Source organism: Palaemon carinicauda, chromosome 33 (assembly GCF_036898095.1).
Source record: "Palaemon carinicauda isolate YSFRI2023 chromosome 33, ASM3689809v2, whole genome shotgun sequence".
Lineage (NCBI taxonomy): Eukaryota > Metazoa > Arthropoda > Malacostraca > Decapoda > Palaemonidae > Palaemon > Palaemon carinicauda.
The window spans coordinates 62,214,453-62,231,160 of record NC_090757.1 but is presented as its reverse complement, the minus strand read 5'-3'; the positions used below and the strand labels follow the sequence as shown (position 1 = coordinate 62,231,160).

Here is a 16,708-nt window from a genome sequence, read left to right as displayed (position 1 = left end):
TCCTTCGACGCTGGTTCCGTCTTCAGACGGCGAAGCAGCTGGATAAGACTCAAAGCTGGGCCAAAACTCCACATCCTCGATGGGGACTGATCTCAGCTTTTCGGAAATATAAATCTTCCCGTTTGTCAGGGGCATGTACTCCGTATGCCTCCACGGGTTCACATCAGAACATGAAGGAAGTTCCTTCACGTTGAGTCTCCTGTGAGACCCACGGGGTGCTGCAAGTTGGCGTATTTCCAACCTCAACGCAGCTTCCTTTTCTGCATTCTGTTTCTGCATCTTCTCCATCATTGACATGATGGAAGACAGAGTCTTCCTTATGTCATCTGGTGGAGGAGCAGAAGATGCCGAGAGTACTGGTTGTGGGGCAAGAACCGACGAAACAGAAGCCGACTCGACGACTCCTCGGTATCAGGAGCCAAAGTAGACTCCTCTTCTTGACCTCTTGCAAGAAGGTCCTTTTCAGTGTCTTCTGACACCTCTGACACCCTGTCGTCTAGCTTGATGTCCTTCATTGTGTCCGAGACATCCGACTCCATGGATAACTGGACGCAAGGGATCTCGGGGTGAGGCTGTGGTATTACAGCATCCGTAGATGCTTTAGGGAAAAGATAGGCCCGCATCCTTTCATTCGGAAGTTAAGGCCCCGTGGTGTTCTTTTGGAAGCCACGGACCCATCTACGCAGCTTTTCTCTTGCTGCATCCCTTGACTCCGCTGACCCGGGGTCATGAAAAGCTTCAGTACCCAAGGCTTTGCAAACATTACATACCTGGGGGTCCAAATACTTCAGAGGTCCCTTGGTGATAGAACAGAGTGCGTGCGCCCTGCACACCTCATGGCCGCAGAAGCTGTTGCTCCTCACGTTGCAGAAGACGCTGTGGCACTTAGGGGGGTCCTCCTGTAAAGAGAGGAAAATAAAATGAGTATACGGTGGATCGTCTCACTGGACAAACTATACTAATATTATAATTAATATTTTTTGTTTTGCATATAGCTTAGGATAGATAAGCTAGAAATGAAATAGGAAAGACACATATGTGTGTTTTCTGCCCAGCCAATTGCTGTGACCTCCCTCAAAATTAAAACCAAAGGACATTCTGTTTTAGAAAGCCCATTGGAAGTGTAACTTAATTCTGACTCCCAGAAGTTTTAAGATTGAGGATCATTATCACTGAACATTTATCAGTCTATAGAAAGAACTTCCTTTCTTCATATTGTATGGTCTCAACAATAGGCTGCGCATGGCTACACAGAGTATGTTGTAAAATGTAGGCTACCGTATAATATATACTGTAGTTTTCTGTTTGCAGTATGATCTATATGCAATTATACTGGCTACTATATAGTCATATACTGTAGTTCTAGCTGGCATGTTGATGGCAAGACTAGCACCAGGGTACAGTTCATTCGGCGTATTGCCGGCTGTGGTAGTGGCTGGCAGCCCACCGGCCGCCGGAAGTCCGCCCGCATCGGCCCACTAGGCCAGCTGGCGATCTGGTTATATAGACGGCGGTCAGCAGACCCCGGCCGCCTGCAGCCCGACGGCTGTCGGCCTACTAGGCCAGCCGGTGACCTGCCAGTTAGTGTATGCGGTCTGAATTCGGCCAGCTCTTTGCCTGCCAATTCAGTTGTGCCGGCGACTCTTGGGCTGCCGGCACACAAGTCTAACCCGCACATTGCTGGTTAGGGTAGTGGCCGGCAGCTGCCGTTAGGGTAGAACCCGGCGGCACTAGCCAATAGAGTGAGAGAAAGCATGGAGTGAAGGATAGTGTAAGAGCTTTGCCTTACTACCTTCTTCCAGAATGAGGGTTCAAATTGAAGGGGAGAATGTATATTGAGGCTTCCATCCATCCACAGCTATTGCCGGTCTCTGATGGCCACAGGTTTGCAAATGGCAGTCCAAGAGAGGACTGAAGAACACTCTACAGCAAAAAGGGATCTTCTGCTGGCCCAGCTATCCCGGAGCATTGCATCCATAAGGAAGAGCTGAGTGACTATGTCGCTGCCAACAGAAGTCCTAGCCGGCCCCACAACCTGCCGGCATTCGGCGCGATTGTAGGACGACGGCCAAAGGATTGTGATGGCTAGGCCATCACTAAAGGACAGAGTGGGGAGGGGTTAGGGTTCTATGGGGGTATGGAAGGAGCCGGCAGAGTTGCCGGCCCTACCACACCATAGAGAAATTCTGTTCCAGTATTGAAGCCATCCCAGGCGGCAGGAGAATTCTATTCTCCAGCCTAGGGTCGGCTAATACAGTAAAGGGTCCGGCAGTGCTCTCGCCGCTACCCCTAAACAAGAGAGGAATAGAGTTCCAGTGCTGGTGTCACCTAGGCGGCAGAAGAATGTCTATTCCTCAGCCTAGGGTCCGCCGGCACAGGACTGGTCAACTAGACCACAGGGAGAAGGTATCAATATCCTATAATGCCTTCAGGTGCAGTCTAGGGAGGTCTAGCCTCCTATGCTGGCAGCTTAGTCCAGCAGGGGAATGCTATTCCCCCTGCCAGCCAGCTACCGGCACCAGACTAATACTCTGAGGTTCTGACCAAAACCCAAAAACGTGCATTTGCGGTTATAGGGAAGGGACAGAAAACCCTAGCCTAGTCCTGCCTGAATTACAACTCGAGGCACGACTGACTAGGGTTATAGCCTAGGCTAAACTCAGAGGGAGGAGGGATTACCCTTAAATCTCCACTGGAGACAAGTATCGCCCTATAGTAATTCTAGGAGATATCTATCTCTGCCTGAATTAATAAAATGATACAAAAGGGTAACCGGGGAACATGTATGAAAGCATACTAAAGCCACTAGGCTAGTAGCCTAGTAGCAGTGAGAATCGTTTACCTAACTCACTGAAACTCTCTCGTATACTATCTTGGAAGGGGAAGATATTATGCAATCAACATATCTTACATGTATAAATTTTGCCTAAAGCTTCATTAAATTTGTAGCACTAGGAAAGTCTTATTATATCATGCATGAAAGTACTAAAACTGAAACGCCTAGGCTAGGAAGCCTAGTGTAAACAAGGTTCGGTTTACTTAAATCGGCGAAACTAATTGAATACTATCGGCATAATATAAAGAATTCCTAGCAATGAAGGCTAAATAGCTAACATTATTTAATGCTCTTATGCCGGGAAAGTCGTTCTGGGTAACTAAATGACTCATGCATTACGAACGACGGTGCCCATGATGCCTCCGGGTGAGGCAACAGCTCTTGCATACATTAATTTAACCTTAATTCATTTTATAAAAGGCAAGAGCATACATTTATATGATGTAAAGATTAAATACTCAACTTTCCAGAGGCAGAAGAGGCTGGAGATTGCATGATAAATCCCAAAATTCCAAAATAGCGAGAGAGCACCAGGAAAATCACCGAGCAATAGCGCTACGAGTAAAGGAATGAAGATGGCGGCGATGATGACGTCATCTAGATACCCAAAACAGTAACGGAGGAGCGGTACCTTATTAACGGCTCCCCTTCGTTTTTTGCGACTTTTCCCCCTCGAAGCGTAAATGCTATTCAAGGTGGAGATAGCTATGTGGCGTGTCAAGAATACGTCCTCTGATATTATGCGATATCCCTAAAAGGTAAAGTTAGGGATATTCGCGCCAGGAGTTAGAATTCTGGAGACCTTAAGGTAAATTCTCTGGGAATATCACTATAGTCAAATATACCCTAGGAAGCTACTGAAAGGAACCTTCCATCAGGATGACATGGCCTGAGCCCAAAAAATAAATTTTTAATAGTATTCTAAGTGTTTAGATTTCAAAGACTTTAGTAGAATATCTGAAAAATTCATACAGAGGAAGGACCTGGATGAATTTTAGTTATGGTTCTAGAATAGTAAGTAGATTTAATTCAGCTAAAAAGTTTTAGTTTCTTTCCTTTCATAGATGAAAACATAATTTTGCAATGAAGATTTCAGCAAAAGCAGACGATCTTTATGTATGTGGCTGTGGCACACTGTCAAGTTTTTTGTTTAGTTATGAGTTTTTATGACAGAAAACTTGTAGATATATATAGTGCAAAATAGAATTATGTTGTATTATTTCAACATCAACAAATGTAGCCATCACCACGCTGACCATTAAGGATTGGTGATGGTGGGAGACTTTGGTCTGATCACCCACTGCAAATTAACTTAGTATGGGTGACCCTGGCTAATACAGTTTTGCTGATCATGGCGATACACAAACCCTTTCACCTAATTAAGATATTCATTTTCAAGCTACTGTTCTTACGTGATGTTTATCAGGCTGAACTTTCTACTTCAGTAATCAAGAAGTAATTATGATGTTCTCGAGCAGATTAATATAGTATCGTAGAACAAGAACTGTTTTATTAAATGACCAAGATGCAACTCAGCATTTAGTGTTCAAGTGGTACAAGTTTTTAATCTTCAGGTTGTCAAGTTCCATGACACTCCTTCCAAATTTAGGAGTCCCGGTAGGGTGGTAGTGCCGTCAGTTATTGGGTTTGGGTATTATGGATCAAAATCAGACACACTTCTACGTATATTGTATTTGTATTTAATTTTTACGCACACAAACAATCGCATACATTCACTTATATTCTACAGTTTTACCTTCAGTAATACTTCTTAAACCTAACATTGTTTATTTCTTATACAGCTGATACTGTACTACACCATCAAAATTTTACTTATACATACATACATACATATACCAAGGCATTTCCCCTAATTTTGGGGGGTAGTCGACATCAAACAAATGAAACAAAAAGGGGACCTCTCCTCTCTACGTTCCTCCCAGCCTGACAAGGGACTCAACCGAGTTTGGCTGGTACTGCTAGGGTGCCACAGCCCACCCTCCCCCGTTATCCACAACAGATGAAGCTTCATAACGCTAAATCCCCTACTGCTGCTACCTCCGCGGTCAACCAAGGCACCGGAGGAAGCAGCAGGGCCTACCGGAATTGCGTCACAATCGCTCGCCATTCATTCCCATTTCTAGCACACTCTCTTGCCTTCCTCACATCTATCCTCCTATCAGCCAGAGCTTCCTTCACTCCATCCACCCACCCAAACCTTGGCCTTCCTCTTGTACTTCTCCCATCAACTCTTGCATTGATCACCACCTTTAGTAGACAGCCATTTTCCATTCTCTCAACATGGCCAAACCACCTCAACACATTCATATCCACTCTAGCTGCTAACTCATTTATTACACCCGTTCTCACCCTCACTACTTCGTTCCTAACCCTATCTACTCGAGATACACCAGCCATACTCCTTAGACACTTCATCTCAAACACATTCAATTTCTGTCTCTCCATCACTTTCATTCCCCACAACTCCGATCCATACATCACAGTTGGTACAATCACTTTCTCATACAGAACTCTCTTTACATTCATGCCCAACCCTCTATTGTTTACTACTCCCTTAACTACCCCCAACACTTTGCATCCTTCATTCACTCTCTGACGTACATCTTCTTCCACTCCACCATTTGCTGCAACAACAGACCCCAAGTACCTAAACTGATCCACCTCCTTAAGTAACTCTCCATTCAACATGACATTCAACCTTGCACCACCTTCCCTTCTCGTACATCTCATAGCGGTACTCTTACCCACATTAACTCTCAACTTCCTTCTCTCATACACCCTTCCAAATTCTGTCACTAATCGTCCAAGCTTCTCTTCTGCGTCCGCAACCAGTACAGTATCATCCGCAAAGAACAACTAATTTACCTCCCATTCAAGGTCATACTCATCTACCAGTTTCAATCCTCGTCCCACCACTCGAGCATTCACCTCTCTTACCACTCCATCAACATACAAGTTAAACAACCACGGCAACATCACACATCCCTGTCTCAGCCCCACTCTCACCGGAAACCAATCGCTCACTTCATTTCCTATCCTAACACATGCTTTACTACCTTTGTAGAAACTTTCCACTGCTTGCAACAACCTTCCACCAACTCCATATAACCTCATCACATTCCACATTGCTTCCCTATCAACTCTATCATACGCTTTCTCCAGATCCATAAACGCAACATACACCTCCTTACCTTTTGCTAAATATTTGTCGCATATCTGCCTAACTGTAAAAATCTGATTCGTACAACCTCTACCTCTTCTAAAACCACCCTGTATTTCTAAGATTGCATTCTCTGTTTTATCCTTAATCCTATTATTCAGTACTCTACCATACACTTTTCCAACTACACTCAACAAACTAATACCCCTTGAATTACAACACTCATGCACATCTCCCTTATATAGTGGTACAATACACACACAAACCCAATCTACTGGTACCATTGACAACACAAAACACATATTAAACAATCTCACCAACCATTCAAGTACAGTCACACCCCTTCCTTCAACATCTCAGCTCTCACACCATCCATACCAGATGCTTTTCCTACTCTCGTTTCATCTAGTGCTCTCCTTACTATCTCTCTTGTAATCTCTGTCTCATTCTCATCTCCCATCACCGGCACCTCAACACCTGCAACAGGAATTATATCTGCCTCCCTATTATCCTCAACATTCAGTAAACTTTCAAAATATTCCGCCCACCTTTTCCTTGCCTCCTCTCCTATTAATAACCTTCCAATTCCATCTTTCACTGTCTCTTCAATTCTTGAACCAGCCTTCCTTACTCTCTTCACTTCTTTCCAAAACTTCTTATTCTCTTCATATGAATGACCCAATCCCTGACCCCACCTCAGGTCAGCTGCCCTTTTTGCCTCACTTACCTTGCGCTTTACTTCCATATTTTTCTCTCTATATCTTTCATACTTCTGTACACTATTACTCTGCAGCCATTCTTCAAAAGCCCTCGTTTTCTTTTCCACTTTTACCTTCACTCCTTCATTCCATCATTCACTGCCCTTCCTCATACTGCCTCCAACAAACTTCTTGCCACACACATCACTTGCAATCCCAACAAAATTTCCTTTTACTAACTTCCACTCCTCCTCTAAATTGCCAGTTTCTCTTACTTTCACTGCGTCATATGCCATTTTCAACCTTTCTTGATAAATACTGTTTACCCCCGGTTTTATTAGCTCTTCAACCTTCACTAGCTCCCTTTTACATCCACCTACTCTATTCCCCCACTCTTTTGCTACAACTAATTTTCCTTCTACCAAAAAATGATCAGACATACCGTTAGCCTTACCCCTAAACACGTGCACTTCTTTCAATCTTCCAAACATTCTTTTAGTTTTCAACACATAATCCATCAACGCCTTTTACTTATATCACAGGTAAAATTCCATTGAAAAAACAAATTATTGTTTGATCTAATTAATGTCCCCAATCCTTGTTTTTAATAAATTTAAGTATTAAATTTCCCACTACTATATACAAAATTAGACGCCTTACATTCAAACACGAATATACCATTACACCACAATACTGTTTTTTTTTCAGTGTAGGAATCCTTATTACACTGGCAAGTATGACACACGATATATGTAAATCAGTCACAAAACAGTCTCACTATATCCTTTACATATGCACTTGCAACTAACAGCAGACTTTTCTGCACTTAACATTTATTTTCAACCATTTAAGAGGAGGAAAGAATTCATTTAATTTTCCACATATTTTACTTTATTAAACATCATGTTCTGATAATATTTACAAGCCTGCTTTGTCAGAATTGCTCACATCAGACACACCTTTTCATTCCATATTCTGCAGTTTTCCAAGGAAGAGCATTCAAAGTCTCCCAAAATACCAGTGCACAGACAAATAGGTTCCTTAGTCTGGTCTTTCAACAACAGGGAAATGTTGCTTAGGCCATCATCATCAGATCAGCAAAAGAAGATAAATATATAGGAACAGGCAAATGGGAGGTAAATAAAATGTATACTACTACACCACCTCCCAAGATACACTCGTAAGTATTACAAAATAGTCGTAACAGCATCTCTCTGGAAGCTGAAGTCACCACTGAGTCTTCTATAATAATATGTGCTGCAGCTTCTCGTCTCTCCCTCTTGTTGTCCAATATCTTATAAAATAACCTCTATGTTAAAAAGCCTCTGTGGTCCCAGTGCCGGGTTATATTTTATAAATTCCAAACATCTTTTCAAACCTTACAATTCTCCTCCTGCTTCAGTTTCTCCTGGTTCCTTCAACCTTAAACCTAAAATTACATTATTCATCCTAGTTGACTTGCATTTAAGAAAAATATAGTGACAGTTCTGTCTAGGTATGTGGTGTTACACAAATTAAGTAAATATTTCTTATTATCGTCATCATTAATATTTTTGTGTGGGTTGGGTAACCGGAGAGTTTTCTGTGTGCAGTGGTGTTCTTTATTCATTAATTTCTATCTTATCTAGTTCTCATCTATACCATCTCTTCCCTAAGATAAGAATTGTGGTTCTTTGTGTTGGTTGGGACCAGCTGAGGGAAACTATCAAGCTTGACTTCTTTTACTTGCCCATGTGGAATTGCTCTAAATCCTTTGAACTGATTTTGGTTAATCTTGGAATATGAAGAAGGGTGATGATGGACACCAGTCTTCTCCATTTATAAAATGCAAAAACAAAAAACTAACTTGTTTGGATAAGTCAGTCTAATATCTAGTTCTGCTCTTAAGTCTAGATGCAATGACAATGGATTGCCTATCCCAAATACGCAAGGAGCATTGCCCAATGTCGGGGTATAAAGCCAAATTGGCGCTCATAAGAGAGGATTATGTTTTAATCTTCATTCAGTAACAAGTGATACAAATGGTTTGTTTATAACCAGAGACAGATAATTTCCCTGCCCTTACTTAAGAGCCAGATAGCTTGACATAATAAAAACCTATACATTACATTGAAGCCTTATAAGTTTATGAAAAGGCAAAGGGAAAAGAAATTAGTTAAGAAAAAATAATCTTGGTGCATTTGATTAACTCCACCTGAAAAAATATGGATCAAGATTTTCAGTTCATTTGAGAAACAGATAATAGAATATTGCTTCTTTCCAAATATGCTTTGATTATCACTGTTTGTTTAGGCCTGTCAAATTCTCTTAATATATTGGCTATATCGCTATTCTGTGACATATTAGTGATTGGCAGTAAGAAAACTTTATTACCCAGTAACCAGGTACTGAAGTAAAGAAATACAGTTTAGATGAAAGAAAATGCTAGGTTGAAACTATCATCAAGAAATTGAAGGAGGGTGGGATTTGTAGTTAGGGGCCACTGGGCAATAACATGTTATGCATTTTGGAAGCTTTGTCCCCCTTTCAAAATCTGATTGTGTTTCTAATTTTGTGGCTTTATTTTGGAATTTGTCAAAGTTACTGGAGTCCCAGCTTAAAAAAGTATGATTAACAAGAGAGTTACTAGCAAAATGATTCCACACACAGTAGTTGAAATCTTGTCAGCCATAGTTATCCCAGTATCAGGTAACATCATTCTAAACGTGACAAGATAGAAAGTGCTCAGAAAATATTATACATTATGTCAAACATAAAACAACCCAAAGGTAAGACCTAAATAGAATGTGGCTAATCTTGCTTTTATTGTAATTTTCAACCAAATGTGATACTTCAATAGGGTGTGTAACTCAAGTCCAGTTCTTTGCATACTTTATCCTGCTATATACTTTATTTTATTTGGATTACAAATGAGGAAAGCTTCAGTCCTTATTGCCATAGGCATTGTTTTAGGGCATAAATACATATTGTTATTGTAGTGGTTTACGGACTGTGGCCAAAAGTAGCACCCAAACTGCCTAGTGTCCGAATGCCGACCACAACCCGACATTCACTACACAACAAATATACAACGGTGGAACACCCAAAAACCTAAGTAACAGGTCAAAAGAACGGAGCTTTGGGCACCACCCCTTTTTTTTATACTGGGCAAGAGGACCCAGCTAGAATCTTGCTTTTTATCTTCCCTTTCATTTAACGTGCTGAATTAACAGGTAGCTTGACCACTATTCATTTCTGGGAAATCAGTAGAATATCGTATATAGCTCTATATTCTTTTGGTAAGATGGTTTTAAGCTCAAGTAAGGGTCAGAACATTAGGTGAAATGCACATTATAATTTTTTAAATCGGACAACAGAATACAGTGTGGGAGGAAAATATTATAATAAATAACTTATTTGAAAGATTAAAAAACAGTGGCTGAGGAAAGGACACCATGAGGAAAGGTTCCGTAATTAAATTCAGACTTTACAAAAACAAGAAAAATATTTATTTGAAAATGAAACAAAAAAACTGTTAGGAATACATTAACATGGTTTTGTCAATTAAAATAATTAAAGACAAAATTAGTATTCCTTTACACTTCAGCATCAGGGTAACAAGATAAAAAAATTTTGAATAGAAATAAAAAAGTTATTCACATGCTGGACACTAAAGTTTCCTAAGCCATCTCAAACCAACCACCCATAAGAAAATATGAACCTGTGAAAATACTGTACTGTACTACAGTAATTTTCCCTGAATCAATACTGTCCCTTCAATATCCAGTTCACCACTAAGCTGCAAAGTCACTTAAAATTTATCAAATTCAGAACAGTACGGACGCATACGATGCCGTGCAGGTCTCTGCGGGCCCACAATAACAATGTCTCGAAAATTTTTTCAACAACAGTAGAGCCTAAATCTCTCATTCTTGGAAGGGGTTTTGAATAAGTCTGAAACAATTCAGACTAAACTCGAACGCAGTCACTCTCCTCCTAACATCTGAATTCACTTCTTGGGCCTCCGACCAGATATGCCATTTCAATAGCTCCTGTGAACTATTAATGTTTGACACCCCTCAAAATGTTTTTCTAAAACTTTAGGTAAGTTACTGTCAGAAAACACTAACGTCAATTACAAGTTTGGGAAGTTACTCATGTAGCAGGACAGAAATGTTTACATTACCAGTGTTTTTTTTTTTTATCAAGCTGAATAGCCATATAAACAGTTGCAGGAATAATGCAGCATCCTCCCTATCCTTTTACTTGTGCCACGTCTCAACTCAACTTCTAGTTGCCTCTCCAAACCCTACAGAGAGTAGGGCGTGCTGCAAAAAAAAAAATGTCGTTAGACAATGGGTAGGACCAAAAATATAACAATACATTAAAAAGATATGCAAGTATCAAAATATAAATATTTTATATTTTCCCTAGCGATAATATTAGTTTTTTTCACATTATTACCCTTCCTTTTTGGATCAATGTTTCTTGAGGTGTTAGGCTGCCCACACACCAGACACTTTATTGGATAGTGGGTGCCACTGTTTCATGGTGCCATGAAAAAGGGGAGAGGGAAGCTATTAACAACCCGCCATCCATAGAAACAAATGCGTTTCATTTCTCGCCACAAAACAGCAGTAGCCACCATCCACTGAAAGTTTTTTTTTGCTTTTGTTTTGTGGTCTGTCAGCCATAGAAGCCATATCAGATATTTTGCTGTTGAGCTTATTCTTTTCAGTTGCTGAGAATACACAGTAAAAAATTTTCTTTTACAGTGACAACATATTCATTGGGTTGGGATACCATCCAATATCCAAGTCATTCTGCCAAAAGCAAAAGAAAAAAGCCACCGCTCCCGTTAATGGCCCAAGCGTACGCTGTCAAAAGCAGAGTGGCATTTCCAATGATCTTCAAGGATTGGGATGTGAGGCTTGCTACTAATATATCTTTCGAAGAATATGTACCCGATTCAGAAGACTTCATAAGAATTCGTGAGCAGATGAAGATTGAAATTAAGAAGATCATCGTTAAACATATAGATACTTTCAGTGGAATTGAAGTTGAGGAAAAACACGAGTACTCTGAAGTAATGTCACAAAAAAGTCAAGTGGTAAGTCTTGCGTTACAACTCTTATATTCAAGTCAGTCATAAACTAATTAAATGTCTAATTCCTCCTTTTTTATGGTTCATGTTATAGCTTTGCTAATAATTCAGTAAAGGTCATATATTTGATTTTATGTAGTAAAGTACTTGATGTTCTTGTTTGCTGAGGTGGTTAGGGAATCCTCATCATCATTCTTAATAATTTTATAAATAAAATTTTCTTCTCGGTTAGATCTCTAATGAAATCGTCGGTCTAGGTCTTTCTTTATTTAATCATGGCTATATATAAATTAGAAATTTGAATTAGGAATGGCTTGGGTTCAAGATATAATTTACTTCTGCCGTAACATCCTTTTGTATGTTGTATTTGATTAGTGTATACATATACCCCCCCCATTAACGACGGGGTTATTTGGTAACAACGCCTTTTTTGGGCTCAGCCATGTCGTCCTGATGAAAGGTTCCTTTAGGTAGCTTTCTAAGGGATATTTGGCTACAGTGAAACTCCCAGAGAATTAACCACAGGTTTCCAGAATTCTAACTCCTGGCGCAAATATCCTTAATATAACGTTTAAGGATATCGCATAATATCAGGGGACGTATTTCTTGGTCCGACACATGGCAATCTTCACCCCTAATAGAGTTTTCGCTTTGAGGGGGAAGAGTGGCGAAATTGAAGAAGAGCCGTTATCAAGGTTACCCGGTAGATCCCCTCCCCGTACCACCCGGGCGAACCATTGCTTTTGTAGTAGTGAATTAAGCACGGTGTACTGTATCTCCCAACTGATCTCGGTTTTGTTACTATTTCAAGGATTATTTCTATGCAATCTCCACTTCTGTTTAACGTTTCGATAGTATACGATAGGGCCTCGGTGACGTAGCGTAGCCGAGATCCCGAGCCTAATACGTTTTAGTATACTTTAGTAACGTTATCCCTGTTAATCCTCTTGTATCATTTTATTAATTCAATCGGAGATAGCACATCTCCTAAAATTACTAACATAATTCGATACTCGTCTCTTTTAGAAATTTAAGGATAAACCCTTCCTTTCCTCTAAAGTGCTGCCATTAGGCGGCAACCTATCTTTGGTCTTGCTATAGAGTAGTGTACTACGGCTTGACTGAGATAGTGTTTCTGTCTATCCTCTTTGCCGGTGAATTACGACAGTAACTCAGAGTATTCAGTCTTGTTGTCGACAACTCTACCGATGGGGGATTAGTCATTCCCCTGCCGGTTTCACAGTTGCCGGCATAGGAAGCCCGGCTTCCCTAGTCCACAATTGAAAGTGGTAGTACAGTTGGCACCACCTTCTCCCTTGTGGTCTAGAAGACATGTCTTATATCCGGCAATGTCTTAGGCTGAGGAATCGTTATTCTTCTGCCACCCAAGACGGCGCCAGCATAGGAAACTATGTTTCCTTGTTTTGCTGCTGAGAGTGGGAGGCAGACGTGCCGCCTTCTTTCTATGCAAAAATATAAGACCCTTTCCCTTCCCCTTCTGTCCTTTAGTGATGGCCTGGTCGTCACAATATCTGTGGCCGTTATTCTACAATCTCCCCACTTGCGGGGCTGATTACGATGCCGGCCGGGTTCCAACAAAGGTGGCTAGATTTCCGCTTCGACCTTCCCCCTAATGGAAGTAAAGCTCCGGGAAAGGTGGTGCCGGCCATGACAGCTGCCGGTGGGAGACCCATTACAACTTTGAGTATTCTTCAGTCCTCTCTTGGACTGCCATCCACAAACCCTGTAACCGGTAGTGCAGCCGGCAACAGATATTGTGGCTGGATGGAAGCTAGAATCAATCCTCATTATGGAAAGAAGGCAGTAGAGACAGTAGTCCCTACAACCCTTATTATTGTACTAAACTATGATAATACGGTAGCCCTTCTATCCATTCTTTCTCTTTCTCTGTCGGTTAGTGCCGGCAGGTACTAGCCTAGCTGGAAGTATAACGGCAGAACTACAGTATAAGACTATACAGTAGCCAATATTCCTGCAGTATAGAAATACAGCAGTTAGAAAACTACAGCATATAATATACAGTAGTATGATTTTTCAACATATTCTGTGTGTCCTTTCACAGTCCATTGTTGAGACCGCTAAGCAAATGTTGAAGTGAAGTATTCCTTCAACATTCTGATGTATCCTAGATCATCAGAACATAAAAATCTTTACCTTACAGTATTAATATTCACTTGTGGGAGAGTTAGTGCTAGTATACACAGACTCCAGCTCTACGTACGAGAGCTATTCCACCCTATATTTCTCTAATAAGGAAATTTTAAAATATTGATATTGAGGGAGGTCTCAGCAATTGACTGGACAGGAAACACAGATATGTGTCTTTCCTATTTCCTTTCTAGCTTACTATCCTAAGCTATAATTATAATAGTAATGATTACTATTTACTATATGTGAATAATTATCAGTATGATAAATTACCCCATACTCATTTCACTCTTTCTTTTCCTACAGAAGGAGGGCAAGGTGAAGTGTGCAGCCCTGTTCTGCAACCACAAAAGTAGGACCTTTTATGGCTACAAGATGTGCAGGTCTCATGCTCCCCGCTGCATCGTATTTGGATCCCTGAGGTACTGGAACCTGTATTTTTATCAATAATATAAACAACCTAATACTCATTCACCCTTCTCTCCCTTACAGGAGGAGCTGATGGCGAAGTGTACAAGGGTGTTCTGCAACCACAAGAGTAAGAACTTTTGTGAGCATACGATGCACGGGTCTTATGCCCCTGCCGCATCGTATCTGGATCCCTGAAGTTCGGGGACCCGAAAGGTCACTCCAATCGCTTGACCTTGCTGACTGACGGCTTTGTAAAAGACATCCCTGACACTATGGACTCGAGGGATACAGCTGAGGCTTCCAGAGAACTTTCAGGGACCTTACATACCTAACAAATTTTGAAGTGCCTACTGTTCCCTAAGGCTCAATTGAATACGTTTGTGCCTCAGGCACAGGTCTAGCCTCCCTCTATCCAACGGACGGTGAACATGGATATCAACAGGCACTGCAAGGCTTGGACATCCACCAAGATCGGATGTCAGAGGCATCCATTGACACCAGACAGGACCTAATGCAAGAAGGCCCTGTATAAGGAGTGGTTTAACCACCCATGGAGAAAGAAGGATCCGTTTCGACGATGATTGAGGTACCTCAGCTCACTGTGCCGGCGTATTAACTTATGCCGTCAACCTCTCCAACCCCAACTCCCCAGCTGGCTAGACAGTTTGGCAGGAGCGAAACGCTCCTAGAGTCGATCCAGCAGATGCTGACACTGTTCCGGAAGGAACAAGAGGAGACTAAGCAAGATCTTACAGAGAGGAAAAGAGAGGTACAGGGAAGGAAACGCCCTGGCCCTTCCACGGGCTCCGCTAAACCCCCTAAAATATCTGTCCTCCCTCACTGTTCCGAACCAACCCCTGGGGTAGACGGAACACATGCCCAGATTGAATAGGAAGCTTTATATCTCTCCAGAGAGCTTTCAGTGTACCCAGATTGCTTCGTGAGACTACGAGATGAACATACATCCCGCGAGGAGGCTATACCAAAGGAAGTCATTGTCCTCGAACATGACTAGGCCCAAGCCATCCTTACCAAGACCCAGAAAGGGGCCAGATATAATAACTCCAAAGTCTCAGCAGTGAAGAAGAAGCATCCAACCGTCATTGCTCCTTCCTCATGACCCTTCCTCCCTTTCGGGGAAGGCCCTAGACTGTGTTAGAAGAGCAGTCGAAGAGGGCAAACCCTGCCCAATCCTAGAGAAAGGTCTCTAGCTATGCCCAACTGCGACGAGAAGTGGAAAGAAATGCATCTAACCTTCTCCATCTCGAAGTTGGATCTGGAGATAGCAGGTCAGCAGTTTAACGAGAACCTTCCAAAGTTGCCAAACCATCCCTTGAGAAGGGAACAGGAGACGAAAGATAAGCTTATCGCCTCCCTTTCTCGTCAGAACCGCTTAAGAAATGTGTGCAGGCCTTTAGTAACGCCCCACCCTTGTGATGGATTTGTAAGTTTTTTCTCAGGTTAAAAAAGGACTGGTAGAAACCATGTGTTTGCCGCATCAACGGTGAAACATGAACCCAGAAAACTGATTTCATCATGTATCGGGAACATAGACCCTTTCCCACAGGAAATGGTCCAAGAGGTCATTACCAAAGCCACCACAGAGAATGGGAACCTGCTCCAAAAGTGGGGCATGTCCTCAAAGAGGAAATCATCATTAGAACTGCACAATTTCCGACCGTGACCATGACCACAGTGCCTCAAATGGTAGCCCAGCCGCAAACCACCTTCCAGATGGTCCCTCAACAGCTGGTAGCCAGTCACCTGTGTTTAATCCAGGGTTTGAAAGGCACTCGACCACCTTATGACCCTACAAAGTTAAGGACCTAAAAGAGGATCCCCTGGAAACCCTCCAAGGGTGGAGGAGGACGCAGTCACAGAAACAAGTCCTCAGGAACCTCTTCACAATGAGATGTTCCAGGTAGGAGGCAGATTTTTCCACTTTCGGGATTGTTGGACCTTCGATCCCTGGTCCACAGCCAAATTACGAATGGACTTGGTTGGAAATGGAACAAAAATCCACCCCACTTTTCCACAATTCTTCCAACACTCCACCCCCTTATTGGAAGAATATACCTCAGAACTCTTGAATAAGGAGGTAATGAGAAAAGCGAAGTCCATCAAAATTCCAGGGAAGGCTGTTTTGTGTTCCCAAGAAAGACTCGAACAAACCCAGAGTCATTCTAGACTTGTCTCCACTCAACAAGTTCATTGAGAACAACAAGTTCCAGATGCTTACATTGCAACACATAAGGACCCTTCTACCAAAAAGGGGCGTACACAGTCTCAATAGACCTGGCAGATGCTTACTGGCACCTACCAGTCAGTCG

At 41.9% G+C, this 16,708-nt stretch overlaps 1 protein-coding gene across 1 annotated transcript in view; it reads left to right on the top strand.

Annotated features, from left to right (window-relative positions):
* LOC137625964 (uncharacterized) overlaps positions 1-16,708 on the top strand; it is a 365,639-nt gene that overhangs the window by 205,693 nt on the left and 143,238 nt on the right. Inside the window, exon 8 of the mRNA XM_068357031.1 lies at positions 11,470-11,804. Coding sequence (XP_068213132.1) covers positions 11,470-11,804 — 335 coding nt within the window. The remainder of the gene's footprint in view (positions 1-11,469; positions 11,805-16,708) is intronic.